Source organism: Oncorhynchus keta, chromosome 35 (genome assembly GCF_023373465.1).
Source record: "Oncorhynchus keta strain PuntledgeMale-10-30-2019 chromosome 35, Oket_V2, whole genome shotgun sequence".
Lineage (NCBI taxonomy): Eukaryota > Metazoa > Chordata > Actinopteri > Salmoniformes > Salmonidae > Oncorhynchus > Oncorhynchus keta.
The window spans coordinates 50,591,290-50,614,550 of NC_068455.1; the positions used below are offsets into that span (position 1 = coordinate 50,591,290).

The following is a 23,261-nucleotide window of genomic DNA, read 5'->3' on the forward strand; positions in this document are numbered from 1 at the left end:
AAGCATCCCCCTTTTTCCTCCAAACACAACGATGGTCATTATGGCCAAACAGTTCTATTTTTGTTTCATCAGACCAGAGAACGTTTCTCCAAAAAGTACGATCTTTGTCCCCATGTGCAGTTGCAAACTGTAGTCTGGCTTTTTTTATGGCGGTTTTGGAGCAGTGGCTTCTTCTTTGCTGAGCGGCCTTTCAAGTTATGTCGATATAGGACTCGTTTTACTGTGGATATAGATACTTTTGTACCGGTTCACCCAACTTATTGTAAGAAGTTTGTGGAAGGCTACCCGAAACATTTGACCCAAGTTAAACAATTTAAAGGCAATGTTACCAAATACTAATTGAGTGCATTTGAACACATCAATCTTTATTTCACTATATAGCATACACATTGAGGGAGATTGTGCATTATACATTTAGAATTTTACCACCCTGCATCCCACTGCTGGCTTGCTTCTGAAGCTAAGCAGGATTGGTCCCTGAATGGGAGACCAGATGCTGCTGTAAGTGGTGTTGGTGGCCCAAAAAATATCCTAATGCCCCAGGGCAGGGATTGGGGTGCAGTCTTTCAGATGGGATGTTAAACAGGTGTCCTCACTCTGTGTGGTCACTAAAGATCCCATGGCACTATTGTAAGAATAGGGGTGTTAAACCCGGTGTCCTGGTTAAATTCCCAATCTTGCCCTCATACCATCATGGCCACCTACAGTAATCATCCTCAGCATACAATTGGTTTATTCATCCCAGGTTGTTGCTGTAAATGAGAATGTGTTCTCAGTCAACTTCTTTCAAAAAAATATTTATAAATCAGGGGGAACCTAAATTATTTTCCAATAATTTAGTTCTGAACAGAGCCATTTGTTTTTTAGTTCCGTTCCACTGTTCCAACCAGCAAGATAAAGTCCTGAACAGGTTCGAACCCAAACAATGTACCGGTTTATATCATTCCTTTCAGTTAATTTTAAACCTCTGAAATAAATACTTTTAAAAACCATTTAGATCAACATTAAAATGACTATATCAGTGAGGATAGAACAGCTTGCGGCTAACCATTTAATCTTCATAGGAAAGTTGTTAAGAGGCAATGGTATTTTGCCATGACAGCATGGTTTAATCATAATGAAAGACAAACACTGCTGCCAGTCACTATGGAGAGAAGTGTGGGGCGCAAGATGCGACTGAAATTTTGCGGGTGTGGAGAGATCAAGAGAGGGTGGAGGCTTGGCTTGCATTATCGGAGTTATGCCCACATAATTATACCTATGGCGGAGAGGCTTCGAATGTAGGATCTTTGAACCTCCGAGAATAGCCTTAACTAGCTGGAATTAAAAAACCCTCTTCGTGTTCTCAGTCAACTTACCTGGTAAAATAATGGCTAAATAAAAAAAATTGCCACAAAATACCTAGTTTAAAAGTTTTTCTGGAAGCTGTGCTGCACCATTTTCCCCTACGTGGGCCAGCCCAGTAGAAATTTGAGTTCACCAAGTAGCTTCAGCCCCTCACCATATGACTGACCGCTAGCAAGATGCGCACACAGCAGAGCAATGATGTAGTGGTCCACTTTTACCTTCAGAACTACTGGTTAAAAAGATTACAAAAGTACCGAAGAATTACCAAATATACCAAATATTACTAGTATATTGTAAAAAAAAATGTGATTAGAGAATGACAAGCTTTCTGGAAATAACATTTATTTAAGTTCCTAATAGACACACAACAGTGACATGTTGGAAGGCATTTAGGAAGATAGAATGGTCTACAAAACATTACTTATCAATAACCCCAACAACCCACAAATTTACTGCTCATTCAGATTTATAATCATTAAAGTGTCCCTCCTTCCAATGGGTGCATCTCAATGGTCTATAGTGGCTTTGTCTCCACATTCTCGCCATCTGCATAACTGAAGACAGGTTAGCAATACAGCCTGTAAGGGAATTCCATCGCACCATTTAGTGGAAGGAAAGGAGACGAGGATAGGAAGCCTCGACTATTGAGATGCACATTGTATTAAATGTCACATCACTCAAACACGGTCAAAGGCTTATTGCCAGGGACAGATGTTACTGTCAATTCTTTATTTGCAATTTAAATCTGTATTATCATAACATTTTAGGCTAGCTTAAATCAATTGAAGCTTAAATCTTTGGCAGTCCTTCACCATTCTGTCTTCGTAATGTGTTGTGGCCATCTTCAACCCATGAGGTACCCACTGAGAAATATAAAGGAAAGGTAGAGACAGATTAGAGTAGGCTTCCAACATAGGTACAGTGAAAATAGAAAAAGGTAGACCATGAACACAACACTTGACACATTTATCTGCAGTTCAGGTAAATAGCTGACTGATATCATAGACCTTAAATATGAGCATCACATTCTGCTAATGCAACTCACATGTAAATGACAGCTCTAATTTTGAGGACAACACCACTGAGTGCCTTGACGAGGGGATGTTTCACTCAAAATGCAACCTAAATCGACAAGTTTATGATATAGACCTATATTCTGCATACTTAAGTATTTGATAGTTTTAGTTTTCAGCCCAAATTATATTAATGGTATTGCTTTAGCGCAACGACTGGACGTCTTTGGGATCAATTAGCATGCTAGCTGATCCTGAACACTTCCAATCATTGCGCTAAACACTAGTTCAAGCTGCACGCAGAGACAAAGAAATTTGTATCCATGAGTCTGACTACGTAGAAAATGTGCTTAAAAAATATCTTGCACTATCCCTTTAAAGCTGCATTAGGGGAAACGGCACCACTGGCTGCACCCAGGAGCATTTGCTGTCTTTGTTATTTTTAAGACAGTGGAGAGAAGCATCAAGGTACAAAAACCGGACGTGGAAGTTTCACCACATCTACATAAAGCTTTATGTTCCTCGCCGTACACATTACTGACAATCTGAAAAATGGTCCAGCCACACAGACAAAGTGGTGAAGGCGGTGCAACAGCGTGTCTTCAACCTCAGGAGGCTGAATAAATTTGGCTTGGCAAACTCTTACAGATGCACCATTGAGAGCATCCTGCCGGGCTGAATCACCGCCTGGTACGGCAACTGCACCACTAGCAACTGCATGGGCTCTACAGAGGGTGGTGCAGTCTGCCCAACGCATCACCGGGGGCACACTGCCTGCCCTCCAGGACACCTACAGCACCAGCTGTCACAGGAAGACCAAAAGACAACCACCCGAGCCACGGCCTGTTCACCCCGCTATCATCCAGAAGGCAAGGTCAGTACAGTTGCAAAAAAGCTGGGATCGAGAGACAGAAGCTGTTTTTCAATCTCAAGGCCATCAGACTGTTAAATAGCCATCACTAGCCAGCCTCCACCCAGTACCCCGCCCTGAACTTAGTCACTGTCACTAGCAGGCTACCACCCAGCTACTCAACCCTGCACCTTAGAGACTGCTGCCCTATGTACAGACATAGAATCAGTGGCCACTTTAATAATGGAACACTGGTCATTTTTAATATTGTTTTCTAATTTCATATGTAAATTCTGTATTCTAGTCGATGCCATCCTATTCAACTATTGTATATAGTGGGGCAAAAAAGTATTTAGTCAGCCACCAATTGTGCAAGTTCTCCCACTTAAAAAGATGAGGCCTGTAATTTATCATAGGTACACTTCATCTATGACAGATAAAAAAAAAAAAAAAAAAAAAAAAAAAAAAACATCTCCAAAACGTCACTGCTCTAGAGGAGATCTGCATGGAGGAATGGGCCAAAATACCAGCAACAGTGTGTGAAAACCTTGTGAAGACTTACAGAAAACGTTTGACCTCTGTCATTGCCAACAAAGGGTATATAACAAAGTATTAAGATAAACTTTGTTATTGACCAAATACTTATTTTCCACAATAATTTGCAAATAAATTCATTTAAAAAAATGTTCTCATTTTGTCTGTCATAGTTGAAGTGTACCTATGATGAAAATTACAGGCCTCTCATCTTTTTAAGTGGGAGAACTTGCACAATTGGTGGCTGACAATACTTTTTTGCACCACTGTATATTTACACTTCTATCCTACAGATATTCTAAATATTCTATCCACATTCTGTCCATACATCCCATCACACATTTATATACTGTATATTTTAATACTTTTTTAAATTGAACCTTTATTTAAACTAGGCAAGTCTTAAGAACAAATTCTTATTTAATGACAGTAAGATATTACTGCACTGTTGGAGCTAAGAACAAGCATTTCGCTATGCCCACAATAACATCTGCTAAATATGTGTATGCGACCCAAAAAAATGTGATTACAACAAATTTCAAAAGAGGGTTGTCCTGCAAGACAAGGGTGTGTTCAGTACAACAGAACAGTGTTCAACATTTAATTGAATGGAAACAGTTCTGTACTGAATGACCAGTTGAAGAATGATGCGATTATGGTAGCAATCTGCAGTTCAAACCACAACATAGAGGTCACCTCGCCACCTTTTCGGGTAAACCGCTTAGGGATGGGGTTGTAAAAATGTAACCACACTTCCATTCAGACAGAGCTATGAATGCAAGGACTAACCATCCATGATATCAGCATGATAGTTTTAAATATGTTTTGAAGCTCTACAGTGTTTAAAATTGAACAAACAATAGTGTGAAACAAGCTTATATTTGGGGTTTTGGAGGGGTTAAACCAGGGGTCGGCAACTTATGACTGGAAGAGTCATGTCAGTCGATAGGGAACCTAACATTCTACAAATACGTCATACAGAATCTCGCTTCTACGAACGAGTTTACCACCGGGATTAAAAACTTGAGTTTATTTTCAAGTGAAGACAAACAAAAGTTACCTAGCCATCTTCCACCTCAACCAATGCTCTAAAAAGATGCGCTCTAAAGCCGACCTAATTGTCACAATACAAGCAACTCGATAGGATAGTTGAGATTGATCCGCATGGTCCCAAAGCCTGGCTAAAGTGCATAATTGTTGCCTTTTGGAATGATTTTAGTAGCCTGCAGTATTTAAAATAGTTGGGTATGAGCATGTTTTTTTTCTGGGGGGGGGTCTACTACTAGTGGTGTAAAGTACTTAAGTAAAAATACTTTAGTGCTTTTTCTTGACTACTACATCCCTCAAGGAAGTAGTGTACATTTTACTCCATACATTTTCCCTGACAGCAAAGAGTTCATTACATTTTGAATGCTTAGCAGGACAGGAAAAGGGTCCAATTCACACACTTAAGAGAACATCCCTGGTCACCCCTAGCGTCTCTGATCTGACGGACTCACTAAACAAAAATGCTTAGTTTGTAAATTATATGAGTGTTGGAAAGTGCCTCTGGCAAGCCGCAAATACATTTTAACATCAAAATTGTGCCGTCTGGTTTGCTTAATAAGGAATTAGCAATGATTTACACTTACTTTGATACATAAGAATATTTTATCAATTACATTCACTTGATATTTAAGTGAATTTAAAACCAAATACGTTTAGACTTGTACTCAAATAGTATTTTACTGGGTGACTCACTTTTACTTATGTAATTTTCTATTAAGGCATCTTTACTTTTACTCAAGTATGACAATTGGGTACTTTTTCCACCGTCTACTACCAATTCTGAAATAAAGATTTTTTTAAAAAAGTATATATTGTATTTACTTTTATTCAAACAGGGAAGTCCTATTTTTAAAAAAAATGCCCTGCACAATACAAAAACTAGTATAAATAAATAAAACCAGACTAGGGCCGTCTCCGACAAAAAGAAATTGGTCAACCGAAAGTCTGTTCTCGACCAATGACCAATTGATTGGTTGAAATGTTAAAGTATTCAGACCCCTTCCCTTTTTCTACATTTTATTACAGCCTTATTCTAAAATGGATTAAATACATTTTTACTCAATCTACACACAATACCCCATAATGACAAAGCGAACAGATTTAGACATGGTTAGAAATGTACAAAAATATATATATATATTGCTATGAGAATATACATTTTGTTCAGGTGCATCCAGTTCAGGTGCATCCAGTTTCAATTGATCATCCTTGATGTTTCTACAACTTTGAGTCCACCTGTGATAAATTCAATTGATTGGACATGATTTTGAAAGGCACACGTGTATATATAAAGTTCCAGTGTTAACAGTGCACGTCAGAGCAAAAACCAAGCAATGAGGTCGAAGGAATTGTCTGTAGAGCTCAGAGACAGGATTGTGTCGAGGCACAGATCTGGGGAAGGGTACCACAAAATGCAGCATTGAAGGTCCCCAAGAACACAGTGGCCTCCATCATCCTTAAAATGGAAGTTTGGAACCACCAAGAATCTTCCTAGAGTTGGCTGCCTGGCCTAAAGGACTCTCAGACCATGATAAACAAGATTCTCTGGTCTGATGAAACCAAGATTGAACTCTTTGGCCTGAATGCCAAGTGTCACATTTGGAGGAAACCTGGCACCAACCCTACGGTGAAGCATGTAGCAGCAACAAGCTGTGGGGATGTTTTTCAGTGGAAGGCACTGGGAGACTAGTCAGGATCGAGGGAAAGATGAACGGAACAAAGTACAAAGATATCCTCAGGACCTCAGACTTGGGTGAAGGTTAACCTTCCAACAGGACAACAACCCTAAGGACACAGCCAAGACAACGCAGGAGTGACTCCAGGACAAGTCTGAATGTCCTTGAGTGGTCCAACCAGAGCCCGGACTTGAACCCGTTCGAACATCTCTGGAGAGACGTGAAAAAAGCCATGCAGCAACGCTCTCAACCTGAGAGCTTGAAAGGATCTGCAGATAAATGGGAGAAACTCCAACTACAGGTGAGCCAAGCTTGTAGTGTCATATCTTAGAAGATCCGGGGCTGTAAAACGCTGCCAATGGTGCTTCAACAAAGTACTGAGTAAAGGGTCTGAATTGTTTTACTGTTATTTATTTCACCTTTATTTAACCAGGTAGGCTAGTTGAGAACAAGTTCTCATTTACAACTGCGACCCGGCCAAGATAAAGCAAAGCAGTACGACACAAACAGAGTTACATATGGAACAAACACAGTCAATAATACAAAATAAAGTCTATACAGTGTGTGCAAATGAGGTAGCATAAGAGGTAAGGCAATAAATAGGCCAAAGTGGCGAAATAATTACAATATAGCAATTAAACACTGAAGTGATAGACTCGTGCAAGTAGAGATACTAGTTTTGAAAGAGAGAATATGGACCATGATTTCAAGACTTGCTGCTATTGAATACAGATCGCCCCGTGATCAATTTGATCGATTATTAACGTTTACTAATACCTAAAGTTGGTTTACAAAAGTAGTTTGAAGTGTTTTGTCAAAGTTTATAGGCAACTTTTTTAATTTAAAAAAAATGACGTTGCGTTTTGGAAAGCTGCTTTTTCCTGGATCAGACGGGCTTCATAAATGGACATTTTGGGTATACATGGACGGATTTAAATCGGGAAAAAAAGACCCAATTGTGATGTTTATGGGACATATAGGAGTGCCAACAAAGAAGCTCGTCAAAGGTAATGAATGCTTTATATTTTATTTCTGCGTTTTGTGTAGCGCCGGCTACGCTAATTATTTTGTTTTACGTTCCCTTCAGGTATTTCGGGGGGGTTGCATGCTATCAGATAATAGCTTCTCATGCTTTCGCCGAAAAGCATTTTAAAAATCTGACATGTTGGCTAGATTCACAACGGGTGTAGCTTTAATTGAGTACCCTGCATGTGTGTTTTAATGAAAGTTTGAGTTTTAGCGAGTACTATTAGCATTTGGCTTTGCGCATTTGCATTTCCTGTTGGCTAAGTAGGCGTCTCACTTAGCCTTAAGAGGTTTTAAGAACAAATTCTTATTTTCAATGACGGCCTAGGGACAGTGGGTTAACTGCCTGTTCAGGGGCAGAACGACAGATTTGTACCTTGTAGGCTCGGGGATTTGAACTTGCTTACTAGTCCAACGCTCTAACCACTAGGCTACCCTGCCGCCCCTTTTAATGTCTACATGAACATAAAGATAAGCAGTAAAACTGTCTCCTGTGAAAAATGAAGGGCGCTATGATAAAACGACAGTCACTGACGTTTAATAAATACAACAACAAAAAACACATTTAAAAAATGTCCTGCTCCTTCCATTACCTTTGCTACATTTATTTCCCTCTGCTCATTTGTCAGAGGGAGCCTTTACCTTTTTTTATGACCCTATTCCTAACTTAACCCTCCAAGACAATGTGCTGTTGGACGTTGGTACCCAGCCAGGCGCTAATGCCTCTCTCTTCTCACTGCATGGATGATAAATTGTGCACCTTAATTCACAATTTAATTTAAGCCTAACTGAATGATGGTGAAGAGGTTGATTTGATTTTGAAAGACAAGTGTAATGAGTTAGTGTTATGCCTATTTGTCAGCAGCAAATAATTTGACCACACGTTTTGGGGGTTGACCATTCTTTTATATTTTACTTTGTAAAAATAAGCTATGGGACTGTTTTATTTATTATAACTGTATTACTAATCAAATTTATTGTAAGGAAATTAAAACATAGTACATGTTGCAGTAGGCCTTCAGAATAATGCAAAACATATCCTTGACTCTATCCAGTGAAGCAATTGATGCCAGCCCACTGAATGGCCAATACTGCACCTCACTTCCCAATTGAATTTCAAAATTAGGCCTAACTGGGTGAAGAGGTTGATTTAATTTATAAAGACAATAGTGTAATGAGTTTGTTATGCCCGTTTATCAGTGTTAGCGCTCATGTTAATACATTTGACTGCGTGCGTGCCTTGCGGGTTGATACCATACTCACATTTTAAATTTGTAAAAAGAAGCCGTTCCTGGACTGTTTTATTTACTATAACCGTTTTACTAATTAAATGTATTGTAAGGGAAACCAACACATGCTATGACCGCTCTGGCTACTAATTAAAAATGAGTAACAATCAAATTAAAATGTTATTCTGTCGTCAATGGATGAATGGGCGATAGAAACTGATAATGGTGCACGCGACTTAAATTAACTGAATGATGAGGGTGAAATAATTTGATTCATCTGAATGATACGGGTGAAGATGATTGAACTTAGAACAATAGTGTACTGAAGAATTGTGGGTGGTCTAATTATTTTATTATGAAATGCTGGAAATTGTATATAATCTCCCCAGACACGGAGTACAACATTCACAATGGCAAGCCGAACCAAACTAAGGGACGCACTGACAGCATTGCAAATGCTGCAGAATTTCAATGAGTTGGAGTCAGATATTGTGCTTGAAATCAAAGTTGCTGATGAAGAGTCATCCGATTCTGATGTTTACTTCGAGCCTCGGCCTCCGATGCCTGAGCCTCGCCGCAGAAACAGAACAGATCCCAAGTGCCACGTGAGACAGGAGTCTGGGAGGGATGGCACGGTTTGGGTAGAAAAGAGACGAGATCCCAACAGGAAGGCGGCCTCACCAGAATATTCACAAAGAGCAGGTTCTACACCTCATGCAGAGACAAATTGCCAGAGGATTCAGTTCTTTGTTTGTGACATGTAGATAGTACAGTCTCTGTGCTGCAACATCACTCATTTGCACAGAAAAGGAAACAAAACAAGGAACATGTGTATGAATGAACTGAATGCATTTATTGCACTCTTGTATGTCCACGTAGCATAAGGCGGAAAGAGCATGGATGTGGAGTCATTAGTCTGATAGGTATGGGGTGGACTTTTTCCAGAGAGACCATGCCACGCAACCGCTTCAGAGAGATCATGAGACACCTGCGTTGATAACAAGGAGATGAGACCAATAGGCGTGCAGACAGACACATTTGCCGCAGTCTCAGACACCTAGAAAAGTGTTGTGAAGAATTGCACTGCTTGTTACAAGCCAGGAGACATAACTGATGAGTAACTGTTCCCAACAAAAGCTCGGTGCCATTTTACCCAATACATGGTCAACAAACCAGACAAATTTGGAATTGATTTTTAGTTGGCCGCCGATGTCAAAACCAAGAACTTGCTCAATGGCTTTCAAAATCGAAACCAGGCCAGTGGGTGAGCGACTGTTTGAGACTGTTGTTGAGACTCGTGGAGCCTTACATTGGCAAAGGCAGAAATGTGGCCATGGCAGACAAGTTGATTGCAAAGAAGACTAGCCTGCTTGGAATAGTGAACAAACAAAGGCGGGAGCTGCCCCTCTGCGCAAAACATACCAGCAGAGGTGTACTCCACAGTGACGGAAAGTGGTAAAGCAACACTTATGGTGTACAGATGCAAAAGAAAGTATTTGCATCCTCAGTACCATGCATCCCACTGTTGCCATTGGCAGTGACCAGAAAAAGAAACTGGAGACAGACGACTATCGCACAAAGGTATACATCTCTGCTATATACATATCATTTCCATCTGTCAAACACCAAATATAATCTTATATGACATGAATGTTATTACTATTCAAACCTTTATTTTATGTAATAGGTTGGTGTGGATGCACTGGACCAGATGGCAAGACTATCTCCTTTTACAGAGTACACTCACCTCTGGCCTGTTGCGGTGTTCTGCAACTTGCGCGACATGGCTGCTATCAAAGCGCACGTTGTACAAGCAATGTCTTGACAAGACAGTCAACAGGAGCGATTTCATCATGGATCTGGCATGTGAGCTTCGTGAGAACCACATGAACATCAAGAAGCTACAGCCGCCAAGCAGCAGCACATCCTGCTCTCCCTCTTCCCCAAGCACCACTGCTCCCTCTCGGGAAAAGGAAGACAATGTCAAGTCGGCAGGTGCACACAAAACAAGGCCCATGAAAACGGTGTGCAGTGCAACCGATTTGTTTGTTGGGCTTGCTCCCGAAGCTGTGTGCTGACCCGAAGCATAAAGACGAGAGAAGACGAGATTGATTCATGCGTAAAGGTATGGGTAAAAAGGGCACAATACAGTGTCCGATATAAAAACTGTTATTTGTTGATTGTATCTTGTCATGAACACATTTCCACAAATATTTCTTCATGCAATTCATCCTTTACAATTCTTCATGCACTGGTTCTTTTGTTTAGGAATACAGCAAATCATTTCACATGCGCACCTGGCTAGTTATTATTATCATCATCTTTTTCGTTATAACTTTGTCAAAAGATTTTACTACAACTTCATTACTAATTAAATCTACAAATAAAGTTGATCAAATGGATTACACTAATGTTTTATTGTAAAGAAAATGCATAGGTAAAAAGGCCTACTTCTTTTCTAGGACTTAATAGAATTATACAAAACATATCCATAACTATTGTTTTTTTTTTATTAATATATTTCCACTAATTTCTTCATGCAATTAATCCTTTACAATATGATTGTTGATGCACTAGTTATCAAGCATTGGTGCTTATGTTTGCTGCACCTTGTGGGTTGATATGCATCTGATGAATTTGCTGCATAAGGACAACATTCTCTTGTCTAGCAGGTGCTAATATATGTATGCAGGGTATTTGTATGCATGACCTCGTTCGATTACAGAACCATCTGATGAGTGAAGATGTAATCCAGCCAAGGCAATTTTACGAGAACTTGAAAACAGCATGCATTTAGTTTTGCCCGTATTAAGCACACGTTTTAAAAATCAGTAATGGCTACCTGTACAGATGCAAAATCAGACTGTTGCCTGGTAAAATCCAGGTCAGCAGTCAGAGCAATTGCGTACATATTAGTATCATACGCATATTGATGAAATGTCAATTCTTTAACAGATTGACCAATAGCATTTATGTAAATAGTGACAAAAACAGGTCCCAGAGCAGACTCCCGTAGAACACTTATGTACTTCAAGAAATTCGGACTTAACCCCATCAATCACCATGGCCTGAGTTCTGTCACTAAGAGAATCATGAAACAATGAGCAGGTGTCAGAACCCAGCAAAGTGTCTTATTTACCATAGATTCAAGAATTTTAGCTAGACACAAGCCTAGAGATGGGACAATAATTATCAAGATCACTACTACCCCCGTCCTCATGGAGTAGCAGCATGTTAGCGGTTTTCCATACTTTAGGTATATTTCCTGACAATGTTAGATTTAAGATATGGGTTACTGAGCCAGCAATGAGGTGGCAGCACACTTGAGCATACAGTGCATGATGCTACAAGCTTGGCACACCTGTATTTGGGGAGTTTCTCCCATTCTTCTCAGCAGATCCTCTCAAGCTCTGTCAGGTTGGATGGGGAGTGTCGCTAAACAGCTATTTTCAGGTCTCGCCAGAGATGTTTGATGGGGTTCAAGTCCGGGCTCTAGCTGGGCCAATCAAAGACATTGAGACATGTCCCGAAGCCACTTCTGCGTGGTCTTGGATGTGTGCTTAGGGTCATTGTCCTGTTGGAAAGTGAACCTTCGCGCCAGTCTGAGGTCCTCAGCTCTCTGGAGCAGGATTTCATCAAGGATCTCTGTACTTTGCTCCGTTGATTTCTCTCTCGATCCAGACTAATCTCCCAATCCCTGCTGCTGACAAACATCCCCACAGCATGAAGCTTCCACCACCATTCTTCACCGTAGAGATGGTGGCAGGTTTCCTCCAGACATGATGCTTGTCATTCAGACCAAATAGTTGAATCTTGGTTTAATCAGACCAGAGAATCTAGTTTGTCATGGTCAGAGTCTTTAGGTGCCTTTTGGAAAACTCCAAGCGGGCCATCTTGTGCCTTTTACAGAGGAGTGGCTTCAGTCCATTCTACCATTCTATCATTAAGGCCTGATGCTGCAGAAATGGTTGTACTTCTGAAAGATTCTCCCATCTCCACAAAGGAACTCTGGAGTTCTGTCAGAGTGACCATCGGGTTCTTGGTCACCTCCCTGACTAAGGCCCTTCTCCCGATTGCTCCGTTTGGCCAGGCGACCAGCTCTAGGAAGAGGTGGTTCCAAACTTCTTCCATTTAAGAATGGAGGCTAGTGTGTTCTTGGGGACCTTAAATACTGCAGAAATATTTTGCTACCCTTCCCCAGATCTGTGCCTCAACACAATCCCGTCTCGGCGCTCTAAGGACAATTCCTGGTTTTTGCTCTGACATGCACTGTCAACTGTAGGACCTTATGTGACTAATCAGGAAACTAGGTGTATGCCACGCATCACTACTTCACAGGAGAGCATTTTGAATGCAATTTTATTTTATTTGATCAAAAGAAATGCCTTCTGGAACATGTAAACATTTTCATGTGCCTTTAACAAACTTGTATGCCATCTAAATACTAATACAATTGTTAAATTACGAGCCTAGTTAGTTTAGCCACAGAAAGAGAGCAACCTTCCCCCTATCCATGATTGGCTGAGATAATGAGTGGGCTGGACATGTCGAGAGAAGTGTTTGGATTGGTCTGCCATGTGGCACACTTATGTCTATAACATGAGCTGGTCAGTATGTGTCGGTAATTCTTTCTAACACAGCTTTTAAAAAATATATATCATGCAGTAGAACTGCGTAAGTGTTGGTCTCCACTTTCCAGAGGACCGAGTTTTGAAATTAGCTAAGGAGATAGAGAAAATTCTGGCGTTTGATAGCGAATGAGTCAAAAAGAGAACACAAAAGGCTGTTGTAATCCGGAGACATGTGTTTTACATCTTCAAACTAACCCTAACCCATTTTTTATTTAACTAGGCAAGTCAATTCAGAACAAATTCTTATTTACAATGACGGCCTAGGAACAGTGGGTTAATTGCCTTGGTCAGGGGCAGAACAACATTTTTACCTTGTCAACTCAGGGATTCAACTCAGTTACTGGCCCAATGCTATAACCACTAACCATAACTCATGGCATCCGTGACAGAGGGAGAAGCGTCCATCCATGTATATGGGTAAGATAGTCTATCTAGCTACATTTTCAGATATTACACATTTCTAATCCTCAGAAAGTCACTTTAAATTTGAAGTTAAATTATATTGTTAGCTAACTAACGTTATGCGTATGATCTGTGTAATAATATTATTCGTACCTCAGAGCTATTTGTATTGCTAGTTATAGCCTAATGTTAGCTAGCTAACATTGAACCTGGTTGGTTAGCTACCTGCAGATTCATGCAGGGTAGTAACGTTATGAGTTGGGATTATGGTTCATTGTTTAGCTAGCTAGCTGCATGTCTCAAAAGACTCCACTATGCAAGTAACCATTTCAATAGAATGTTCATGTCACTGACAACTGTCAATAGACACAGCTGGGGGAATGGAATTATTTTATTATGACTTTTTTTCCTCGGTCGGGGGTCACTCCGAGATCAGTCTCGGTTCACTAAACTCAGGAGGCTGAAGAAATTTGCCGTGTCACCTAAAACCCTCACAAGCTTTTACAGATGCACCATTGAGAGCATCCTGTCGGGCTATATCACCACATGGTACAGTAACTGCACCGCCCACAACCACAGGGCTCCTCAGAGGTTGGTGCTAGCTGCACAACGCATCACCGGGGGCAAACTACCTGCCCTCCAGGACCCCTACAGCACACAATGGCCAAAAAGATCATCAAGGACAACATCCACCCGAGCCACTGCCAGAAGGCAAGGTCAGTACAGGTGAATCAAAGCTGGGATTGAGAGACTGAAAAAACAGCTTCCATCTCAAGGCCATCAGACTGTTAAATAGCCATCACTAGCACAGAGAGGCTGCTGCCTACATACAGACTTGAAATCATTAGCCACTTTAATAAATTGATCACTAGTCACTTTAATGTTTACATATCTTGCATGTATTCTATACATCTCATAGTATAGAATACAGTATAAATATATATATTGCATCTTAGCCCATACCGCTCTGATATTACCTCATCCATATATTTATATACTCTTATTCGATTTCTTTACTTAAGATGTGTGTATTAAGCATTTGTGGAATTGTTAGATATTACTGTACTGTCAGAACTAGAAGCACAAGCATTTCGCTACGCTCGCAATAATATCTGCTAACCAAGTGTATGTGACCAATAAAATATGATGTATCTGTTACTATCAAGAGTGTTACTTGTGTTGATGATTAGGTCCCCTTTAAACCAGACAAACAAATGTGTAAAAACACAGCAACTTGATGGTTTTAAATGGGAGCAGTAGGGTGGGGAAGGGTTTTGTTGCGCTGTCCATCCTAAAAGTAGCAAACTTCTCCCCACCCCACAGTTTCATGTGTTTTAGGTTGGGGGGCACGATTGGAAATTTTCACAAGAGAGTAGACTTACGGCAGTTTCATTCTCATGAACACTCTGGCCATGAAGAAGCTGAGCAGGACACTGACAAAACCGATGAACAACAGAAGGAAGCGGTTGAGTTTAGGGATGTTTGGGGCATTCGAGCGATCTAGGATTATGAAGCCCAAGCCTCCCATGGTGAAGAGGAAACTGGAGGCCAACCCTTCCATGATGTACTGGCCATTCACTCTTCATAGGAAAGAGAAAAAAAGATGGTTATGTGACTACCCCTCAAATTTGTGCAATACAATGCAGATAATGAATGGAGTAAATAATAGCCCCAGGCATTGACAATGCAGAAACAGCATGTGTTAGCTCTCAAGATCCCAAAGGGGATTACAGTTGAAGGGTTCTCAGTTGAACGTATGGACGACAGCTGGCCAAATGTGTACTACAGTCCCAACGCTGTTTTAACATTTAGAAACTTGAATAATCCTTGCTTGCAATGCGGTTTTGGAAACATTTGGAACTGAACCTTCATATAAGCAAGAAATCATTTTTCAAATATAACCGAAACACTTTCTATACATCGTTTCAGCACAGTTGCACAGAGCAATTTCCATTAGAATGCAACTGGGTAGGATATATTGTACTTTGGCTGGAAGCATGTGTTATTCAAAACACAGCCACTTGCAACTGTGCCAAAACTGGGTACAGTAAGAGTATCTTTCGTATAAAAAAAAGAAATTGTACTGATATGAAATTTCTAAATGTTTCCAAAACTCATAACGCAAGCAAGGCGCATTAACACTAGCATTAGTCTACTGTACATGAATGGGCAAGGAAAGGTGTTGCGTACTTACCTGTATGCCAAAAAGGCGACAGGCCGCTGGTGCCCATGTTCATCGGTCATTGAACCCACACTAGGTGGTTCCACAATGACATCGTAGATGATGCCTGCAGATGGGAGAGACACGAGGAAATCAGTTAGCTAACTAGCTAGTAGCAAGAAGGAAAATCAACAGTTACGCACTGGCATAATAATATGAATTGGGATGGTAAATGCCATGTGTAAGGGTAAAGGAGGGTGCAAAGCTAGCCCATACCAGCTGAGCTGGCTTAGTAGTTTGCTACATGTTAGCCTACTCAATCGGCTAATAAATAAATCAAAATCTTTAGCCACAGTATTGTGAAAGCTACTCTGAAAATAGTGTTTACCAAGCTGCTAACAATAACGTCAATTTCACTTAAAGGTATAACTAAGTTACTTTGAAAACATACACTACATGAGCAAAAGTATGGGGAGAACTGCTAGTCAAACACCTCATAATTATTATTATTTTTTTAAATCACAGGCATTAACATGGAGTTGGTCCCCCCTACAGCACTTTGTGGTCCTGTTCAGTGAGGCCACACAAGCGGAGCTTTTGTTGCTCCTAGATGTTTCCACTTCACAATAACAGCACTTACAGTTGGCCGGTCTCTAGCAGGGCAGAAATTTGATGAACTTGTTGGAAAGGTGGCATCCTATGATGGTGCCATGCTGAAAGTCACTAAGCTCTTCAGTAAGGTCATTCTACTTTGACTATGGAGATTTTATACCTGTGGCTGTATACCTGTGGATGAAATAGCCAAAATCAACTAATTTGAAGGTGTCCACATACTTTTGTATGTATAGTGTAGTTCATTACCTACTGTAAAATGATCATATCTAAATCTGAAATGTCATACATATGATAATTTTTAAGAAACATGGCACTGGAGTCAGATGTAAACAGAATGCTTTTTTTAAGCGAGTGACCTGATCTCCAGACCTGATCTTTATTTCTGAATGTGCAAATTCTGGTGATTTGTCTCGTGATCTGTGCTATCCGGGATCCTTGGGACATTCCTACCCCCACCCCCATTGAAATTAATTTTAAATGGTCAAGATAAGGCTTAAGGTTAGGGTTTAGGGAAGCGACGTCTCAAGGACTCCGGACTGCACTTTTTCCTCGTGCCGAAAACGGAATAGATATAAAATGCCAAAAGATGATTTTCACAAAGTCACATAGCAAAAAACCCTCAATAGCCAATACAATGTCAAAACATGGTCCTGTCATGAGTTCAGTACCATTTGCGTGATTGTGCAGACCCATGGCAATCTTTTTAAAGGTATTAAGGCAGCTACTCTTCCTGGGGTCCAGCAACATTAAGGCAGCGATATACAATTAGAATGACACATTACATTTCATAACACTTTTCACAACACAACCTCAAGGATTTGGACCCCCCCCCCCACACACAATTCTCACCTAAAATGACATACCCAAATCTAACCGGCATACTGCATAAGCGTCAAATAGCCCCGGCGATATGAAACCAGGAAGTGGGAAATGTGAGGTTGGTCAATTTTGAACTCACCCCCTATTGAAGTTAGGAAGTGCGAGATTACCAATATCCTACTTCCTAAGGCTTCCACTAGATGTCAACCGTCTTTAGAAACTTGTTTGAGGCTTCTACTGTGAAGTGGAGCCGAATGAGAGTGGATTGAGTCAGAGGTCTGGCAGCAGTCACGCGCATTTCACATGAGGCATCTCCCATTCCTTTTCTGAAGACAAAGTAATTCGCCGGTTGGAATATTATTGAAGATGTATGTTAAAAAACATCCTAAAGATTGATTCCATACATCGTTTGACAAGTTTCTACGGTCTGTAACGGAACTGACATTTCGTCTGCAACTATGAAAGCGCTTCGTGAGTTTTGATTTGTTTACCGAACGAGCTAACAAAAGTAGCTATTTGGACATAAATGGACATTATCGAACAAATCAAACATTTATTGTGGACCTGGGATTCCTGGGAGTGCATTCGGTTGACTCCAACATGGCGGATATATGCATTTGTTCTCTGAGCGCTGTTCTCAGATTATAGCATGGTTTGCTTTTTCCGTAAAGCTTTTTTTTTTATTATCTGACAGCGGTTGCATTAAGGAGAAGTATATCTTTAATTCCATGTATAACACTTGTATTTTCATCAATATTTATGATGAGTATTTCTGTAAATTGTTGTGGCTCTGAAAATTCTACGGATGTTTTTGGAACTGCTGAACAAAATGCGCCCAATGTATACAGAGATTTTTTTTATACAAATATGAACTTTACCGAACAAAACACGCATGTATTGTGTAACATGAAGTCCTATGAGTGTAATCTGATGAAGATCAAAAGTTAGTGATTAATTCTCTCTATTGGTGCTTTTTGTGACTCCTCTCTTTGGCTGGAAAATGGCTGTGTTTTTCTGTGGCTTGGCTCTGACCTAACAATCGTTTGTAGTGCTTTCGCTGTAAAGCCTATTAACAACAAGATTACCTTTAAAATGGTATAAGATACTTGTAATGCTTGAGGAATTTTAATTATGAGATTTGTTGTTTTGAATTTGGCGCCCTGCACTTTCAGTGGCTGTTGTCATATTGATCCCTTGAACGGGATTGCAGCCCTATGAAGTTTAAGGACAACAAAGTCAATGTATTGGAGTGGCCATCAATCCTAAAGAAAATGTGTGGGCAAAACTGAAAAGGCGTGTGCAAACCTGACTCAGTTACACAAGCTCTGTCAGGAGGAATTTGCCAAAATTCACCCAACTTATTGTGTTAAGATTGTGGAATGCTACCTGAAACATTTGACCCAAGTTGAATTTAAAGGCAATGCTACCAAATACTAATTGAGTGTATGTAAACTTCTGACCCACTGGGAATGCGATGAAAGAAATAAAAGCTGAAATAACTAATTCTCTACTATTATTCGGACATCTCACATTTTTTAAATAAAGTGGTGATCCTAACTGACCTAAGACAGGGTATTTTGACTTTGAGCAAATGTCAGGAATTGTGAAAAACTGAGTTTAAATGTATTTGGCTAAGGTGCATTTAAACTTCTGACTTCAACTGTATATGACTAAAGAATCACAAATACAAGTATTTACCTTTTCATGGTAGGAAGATGGAAAGGTAAATACCTGTCTTATTTGTAAATAATAATTAATCAGGGGGATATTTTGTTAGTCATATCCCAGTTAACCCATTTAATTATGGCCCTGCCTACACTGAACACCTTTTCTTTAATAAAAATATTCCCTCTATTTGGAACGACAAGCCAGAACAATATTAAACAGACCTATTCATATTAATTCGCATGGAATGTCCGAGACATGTGCAAGTATTTTAAACAATTACATTGATAGAACTCACAATCTACCCCCCCAAAATAAAAATAACTATGGGGCACTGTTGAGGGAGAAGCAGCTTCCAAAATGTATGTTTGTGACACAGATTGGCACATGGGTCAGTCAGATCTGGCACTGGATGAATGTGTATTAATCCTGAGGTGCGTTCATGAACGTTTTCCCCGTCGCTGCAACTCCCGTACGGAATCTGGAAAGGTCAAGAGCGATGCGTACTCCGAAACAAGCCACACTGCTTCTTGACGCTGCTCCCTTAACCCGGAAGCCAGCAGCACCAATGAGTCGGAGGAAACACCGTACTAGAGGTCGACCGATTAATCTGAATTTTTGGACACCGATTTGGCCAATTTATTTTTATTATTTGGCCACCTTTATTTAACTAGGCAAGTCAGTTAAGAACACATTGTTATTTTCAATGACTGCTTAGGAACGGTGGGTTAACTGCCTCGTTCAGGGGCAAAACAGATTTTTACCTTGTCAGCTCGGGGGATTCAAACTTAAGGTTAACTAGTCCAACGCTCTAACCACCTGCCTCTTTGCAATCCACGAGGAGACTGCCTGTTAAACGAATGCAGTAAGCCAAGGTAAGTTGTTAGCTAGCATTAGTCTTGTAAAAAACAATCAAAATGACTAGTTAACTACACATGGTTGATGATATTACTAGTTTATCTAGCGTGTCCTGCAGTCAGTGTATATGCAACCGTTTGGGCCACCTAATTTACCAGAATGTATGTAATTATGACACATTGTACAACCGCCAATGGTGTAACAGCAATATTTAGACTTATGGATGCGACCCGTTAGATTAAATACGGAGCGGTTCCGTATTTCACTGAAAGAATAAACGTTTCGTTTGAGATGATAGTTTCTGGATTCGACCATATGAATGACCCAAGGCTCGTATTTCTGTGTGTTATAATTAAGTCTATGATTTGATAGAGCAGTCTGACTGAGCGATGGTAGGCACCAGCGTAACGATGCTTCGAGGGTGGCTGTTGTCGATGTGTTCCTGGTTTGAGCCCAGGTAGCGGCGAGGAGAGGGATGGAAGCTATACTGTTACTGGCAATACTAATGTGCCTTTAAGAACATCCAAATAGTCAAATGTATATGAAATACAAATCGTATAGAGAAATAGTCCTATAATTTCTATAATAACTACAACTTAAAACTTCTTACCTGGGAATATTGAAGACTCATGTTAAAAGGAACCACCAGCTTTCATATGTTCTCATGTTCTGAGCAAGGAACTTAAACATTAGCTTTTTTACATGGCACATATTGCACTTTTAGTTTCTCCTCCAACACTTTGTTTTTGCATTATTTAAACCAAATTGAACGCGTTTCATTATTTATTTGAGGCTAAACTGATTTTATTGATATTATATTAAGTTAAAATAAGTGTTCATTCAGTATTGTTGTAATTGTCATTATTACAAATAAATCAAATTTAAAAAATGTAAATTGCCTGATTAATCGGTATCGGCTTTTTTTGGTCCTCCAATAATTGGTATCGGCGTTGAAAAATCATAGTCGGTCGACCTCTACACCGTACAGCTGGCGACCAAAGTCAGTGTGCATGCAGAATGTTTGCTATGTTGCGGAACAGTTTGTTCTGAACTACACATTTCCCCAAAACGTTCTTGAACAGACTGGCATGTTTGCTCCTTTTTGGTGAGTGTGGCAAGGTGTGGCTTGAAGCAAAGATTTAAAAGGAAGTGCCAAGCTGACAGCTTTCCAACCCCTCCCCTTTATTCAACTGGACTTTCAGTTCAGCACCGTTTCTGTTCAATGTAACATTCCAGAACATAATGAATATAGGACTTATTACGGCAAGCACCAGCAGATCAAACAAATAACTAAAATGAACACTTACAAAAAAGTCAGTAACACATCATGGCAGGGTAAGCCGACAAAACAAAAACCTAATTTTAAGTGTTTCTAAAATCCCCAATGGGAAAAAAATGTATGGTGAAAAAACAATTGGAACCATTTCCCTGTTTGACCGCTAGGTTTTATGGGTATTATGACTCATGCGGTGGTACTCTATGTTCGTAAATTCACTCTGGCTATCTACTCCGATTTCAGAGCACTCGTCTGAGTGTAGCAGAGCACAGAATAACTAATAGTTTACTTTCGCTCAACACCCGTTCAAAATGGTGAATGTCAGTAAAAGTCGTCAAAAAAAGTCATTGAATTGTTGCCAGCAGCATAGTTACAGTCACCAACGCTCTGGATAACATGAACACCCCAATTCACCCTCGTTCTGCTAGGGCGAGTAAAATGGTCAGAGTGAGATTCTCATTTGGGTCTGTAAATAGTTTGCAAATCTTAGTTTGGGTGCTTGACTGCCGTTGAGTTCAGAACACTCGAATCAACCCTACTCCTAGGCCAGATGGTTCAGTGTGCGCTCTGAACTCTGAATTTAGGAACGGAAGATCTGACAACTGTCTGAATTTACACCCAGAGCGCACTCTGGCACTCCAGTTTGAATTGACGAACACACCCTGTAACAAACAATGCCAAGATCATTGTGAATGTCAAACTGTTTTTAATTATTTTGCCAAATAAACAAACGTATTACAGTAACTGATGGAATTCATTTTTTCCGCTGTACCGTAAACGAGCGTGACCCCAAAACCACAATATGTACTGAACCGTGGGTTTGGTGAACAGTTACACACATAGCTAGTACTAGCTAATTAGTTAGCTAGCTACACAATAGCCAACCAACTCCTCCGTACTCGGCCCAACACTGATTAGCCGATTGAATAGGTCTGACTGCATAAAATACGTGTGAAGACGTTGAATCATATTTTAGTAGGCAATACATGTACCTAATGTTAGCTATTTAGAAGCCGGATGTAACTTTAAACATTAACAGACAAATCCTGTATCGAGGCTTTACAAAACCATCGGTTACAGCTAACGACGCTGCAGTGTTCGACAACTTACCTCCAGTGATGAGAAAGTACGATACAATAACGATTGCATAGACTGTCATAGCCGACGGCATGTGCAGCCATGATGGCTTTTTGAGTTTTATATTAGGACATTCTAACACTGCGAAAGGTACACCGTAGAATGTCTCCATTGCTAATTCAATACGATTTTACTCTTCAGGTAAACTGAGATGTCTGGCTGCTCTACGACGACGTGTCCAGGAAGTACCGAAAATCTAGTTAGTAGATAAACACTTCGAAGCAAATACTATACTTTTTAAATCACAAATAATGAATTTCATGCACTGAAATGTTATTTCATATAACTATTCTATATACACATCTTGAAGACAATCTGAACTGACATGTGACCAGTTTATTATCCTTCAAATGTTTCGCTTACCTGCTAAGACCTTTAGTGTTGACGTAGTTATTGTGCGACACTCAACCAGGTTCTAGAAAAAAGGAACTCCCGCCTGCAGCGAAAGGAAATATTCCTTCGAGGACTCTCCCAAGCCCATGGGCTCTCAGCAACGCTTCCACCGGCTCGTCATTAACGCCGTGTGCACTGCACAATGTGTGACACGCGCGGTGAAACACCGAGTCCCATTCATTTTCAGTGGATGAGAAGCGGAGAGGGCAGGGGACCATTGAGCGGCGTGATGTTACACCTTTCCCAGCTTTATGCAAATCACAATCGGCGACTGCTAGGCAATGACCAGTCATATATATTTAATTTAACCAGGCAAGTCAGTTAAGAACACATTCTAATTTACAATGGCGGTCTACCCCGGCCTAACCCCCTTTTTTATATATATTTTTATTAATAACAAATCAATACATAAAGCACACGAGGGAACACAAGCATACATAGATTACAAACAATAGACAATCGAGCTAGGGGGTACAATATCACATTACAATTACACAAGGACCTTAAGGGACATGCATATACTTACAATTCTAACAGCTGTTTTGTTAGTAGAGCATTTAACCGTCTTAAAATACAGTTCAA

The 23,261-nt window shown here is 40.2% G+C and overlaps 1 protein-coding gene across 1 annotated transcript; it reads right to left on the reverse strand.

The window, feature by feature from the left end:
* Positions 1-1,669: 1,669 nt before the first annotated feature.
* LOC118368608 (oligosaccharyltransferase complex subunit ostc) lies at positions 1,670-22,632 on the reverse strand. Its single transcript, XM_035752865.1, has 4 exons — positions 22,260-22,632; positions 15,950-16,043; positions 15,138-15,335; positions 1,670-2,210 (listed from the first exon to the last, which is right to left on the reverse strand). The coding sequence occupies exons 1-4, from the start codon at positions 22,396-22,398 to the stop codon at positions 2,192-2,194; spliced, it is 450 nt and encodes a 149-aa protein (XP_035608758.1). The 5' UTR covers positions 22,399-22,632; the 3' UTR covers positions 1,670-2,191.
* Positions 22,633-23,261: the final 629 nt, after the last annotated feature.

What these genes read in the sequence shown, in the direction of transcription:
- LOC118368608 (XM_035752865.1), bottom strand. Translation starts at nt 22,398, where the DNA reads ATGGAGACATTCTACGGTGTACCTTTCGCAGTGTTAGAATGTCCTAAT. An exon ending in GTACTTTCTCATCACTGGAG is followed by an intron (nt 16,044 to 22,259) that starts GTAAGTTGTCGA and finishes TCCCATCTGCAG; the next exon opens with GCATCATCTACGATGTCATT. An exon ending in GTCGCCTTTTTGGCATACAG is followed by an intron (nt 15,336 to 15,949) that starts GTAAGTACGCAA and finishes TTTCCTATGAAG; the next exon opens with AGTGAATGGCCAGTACATCA.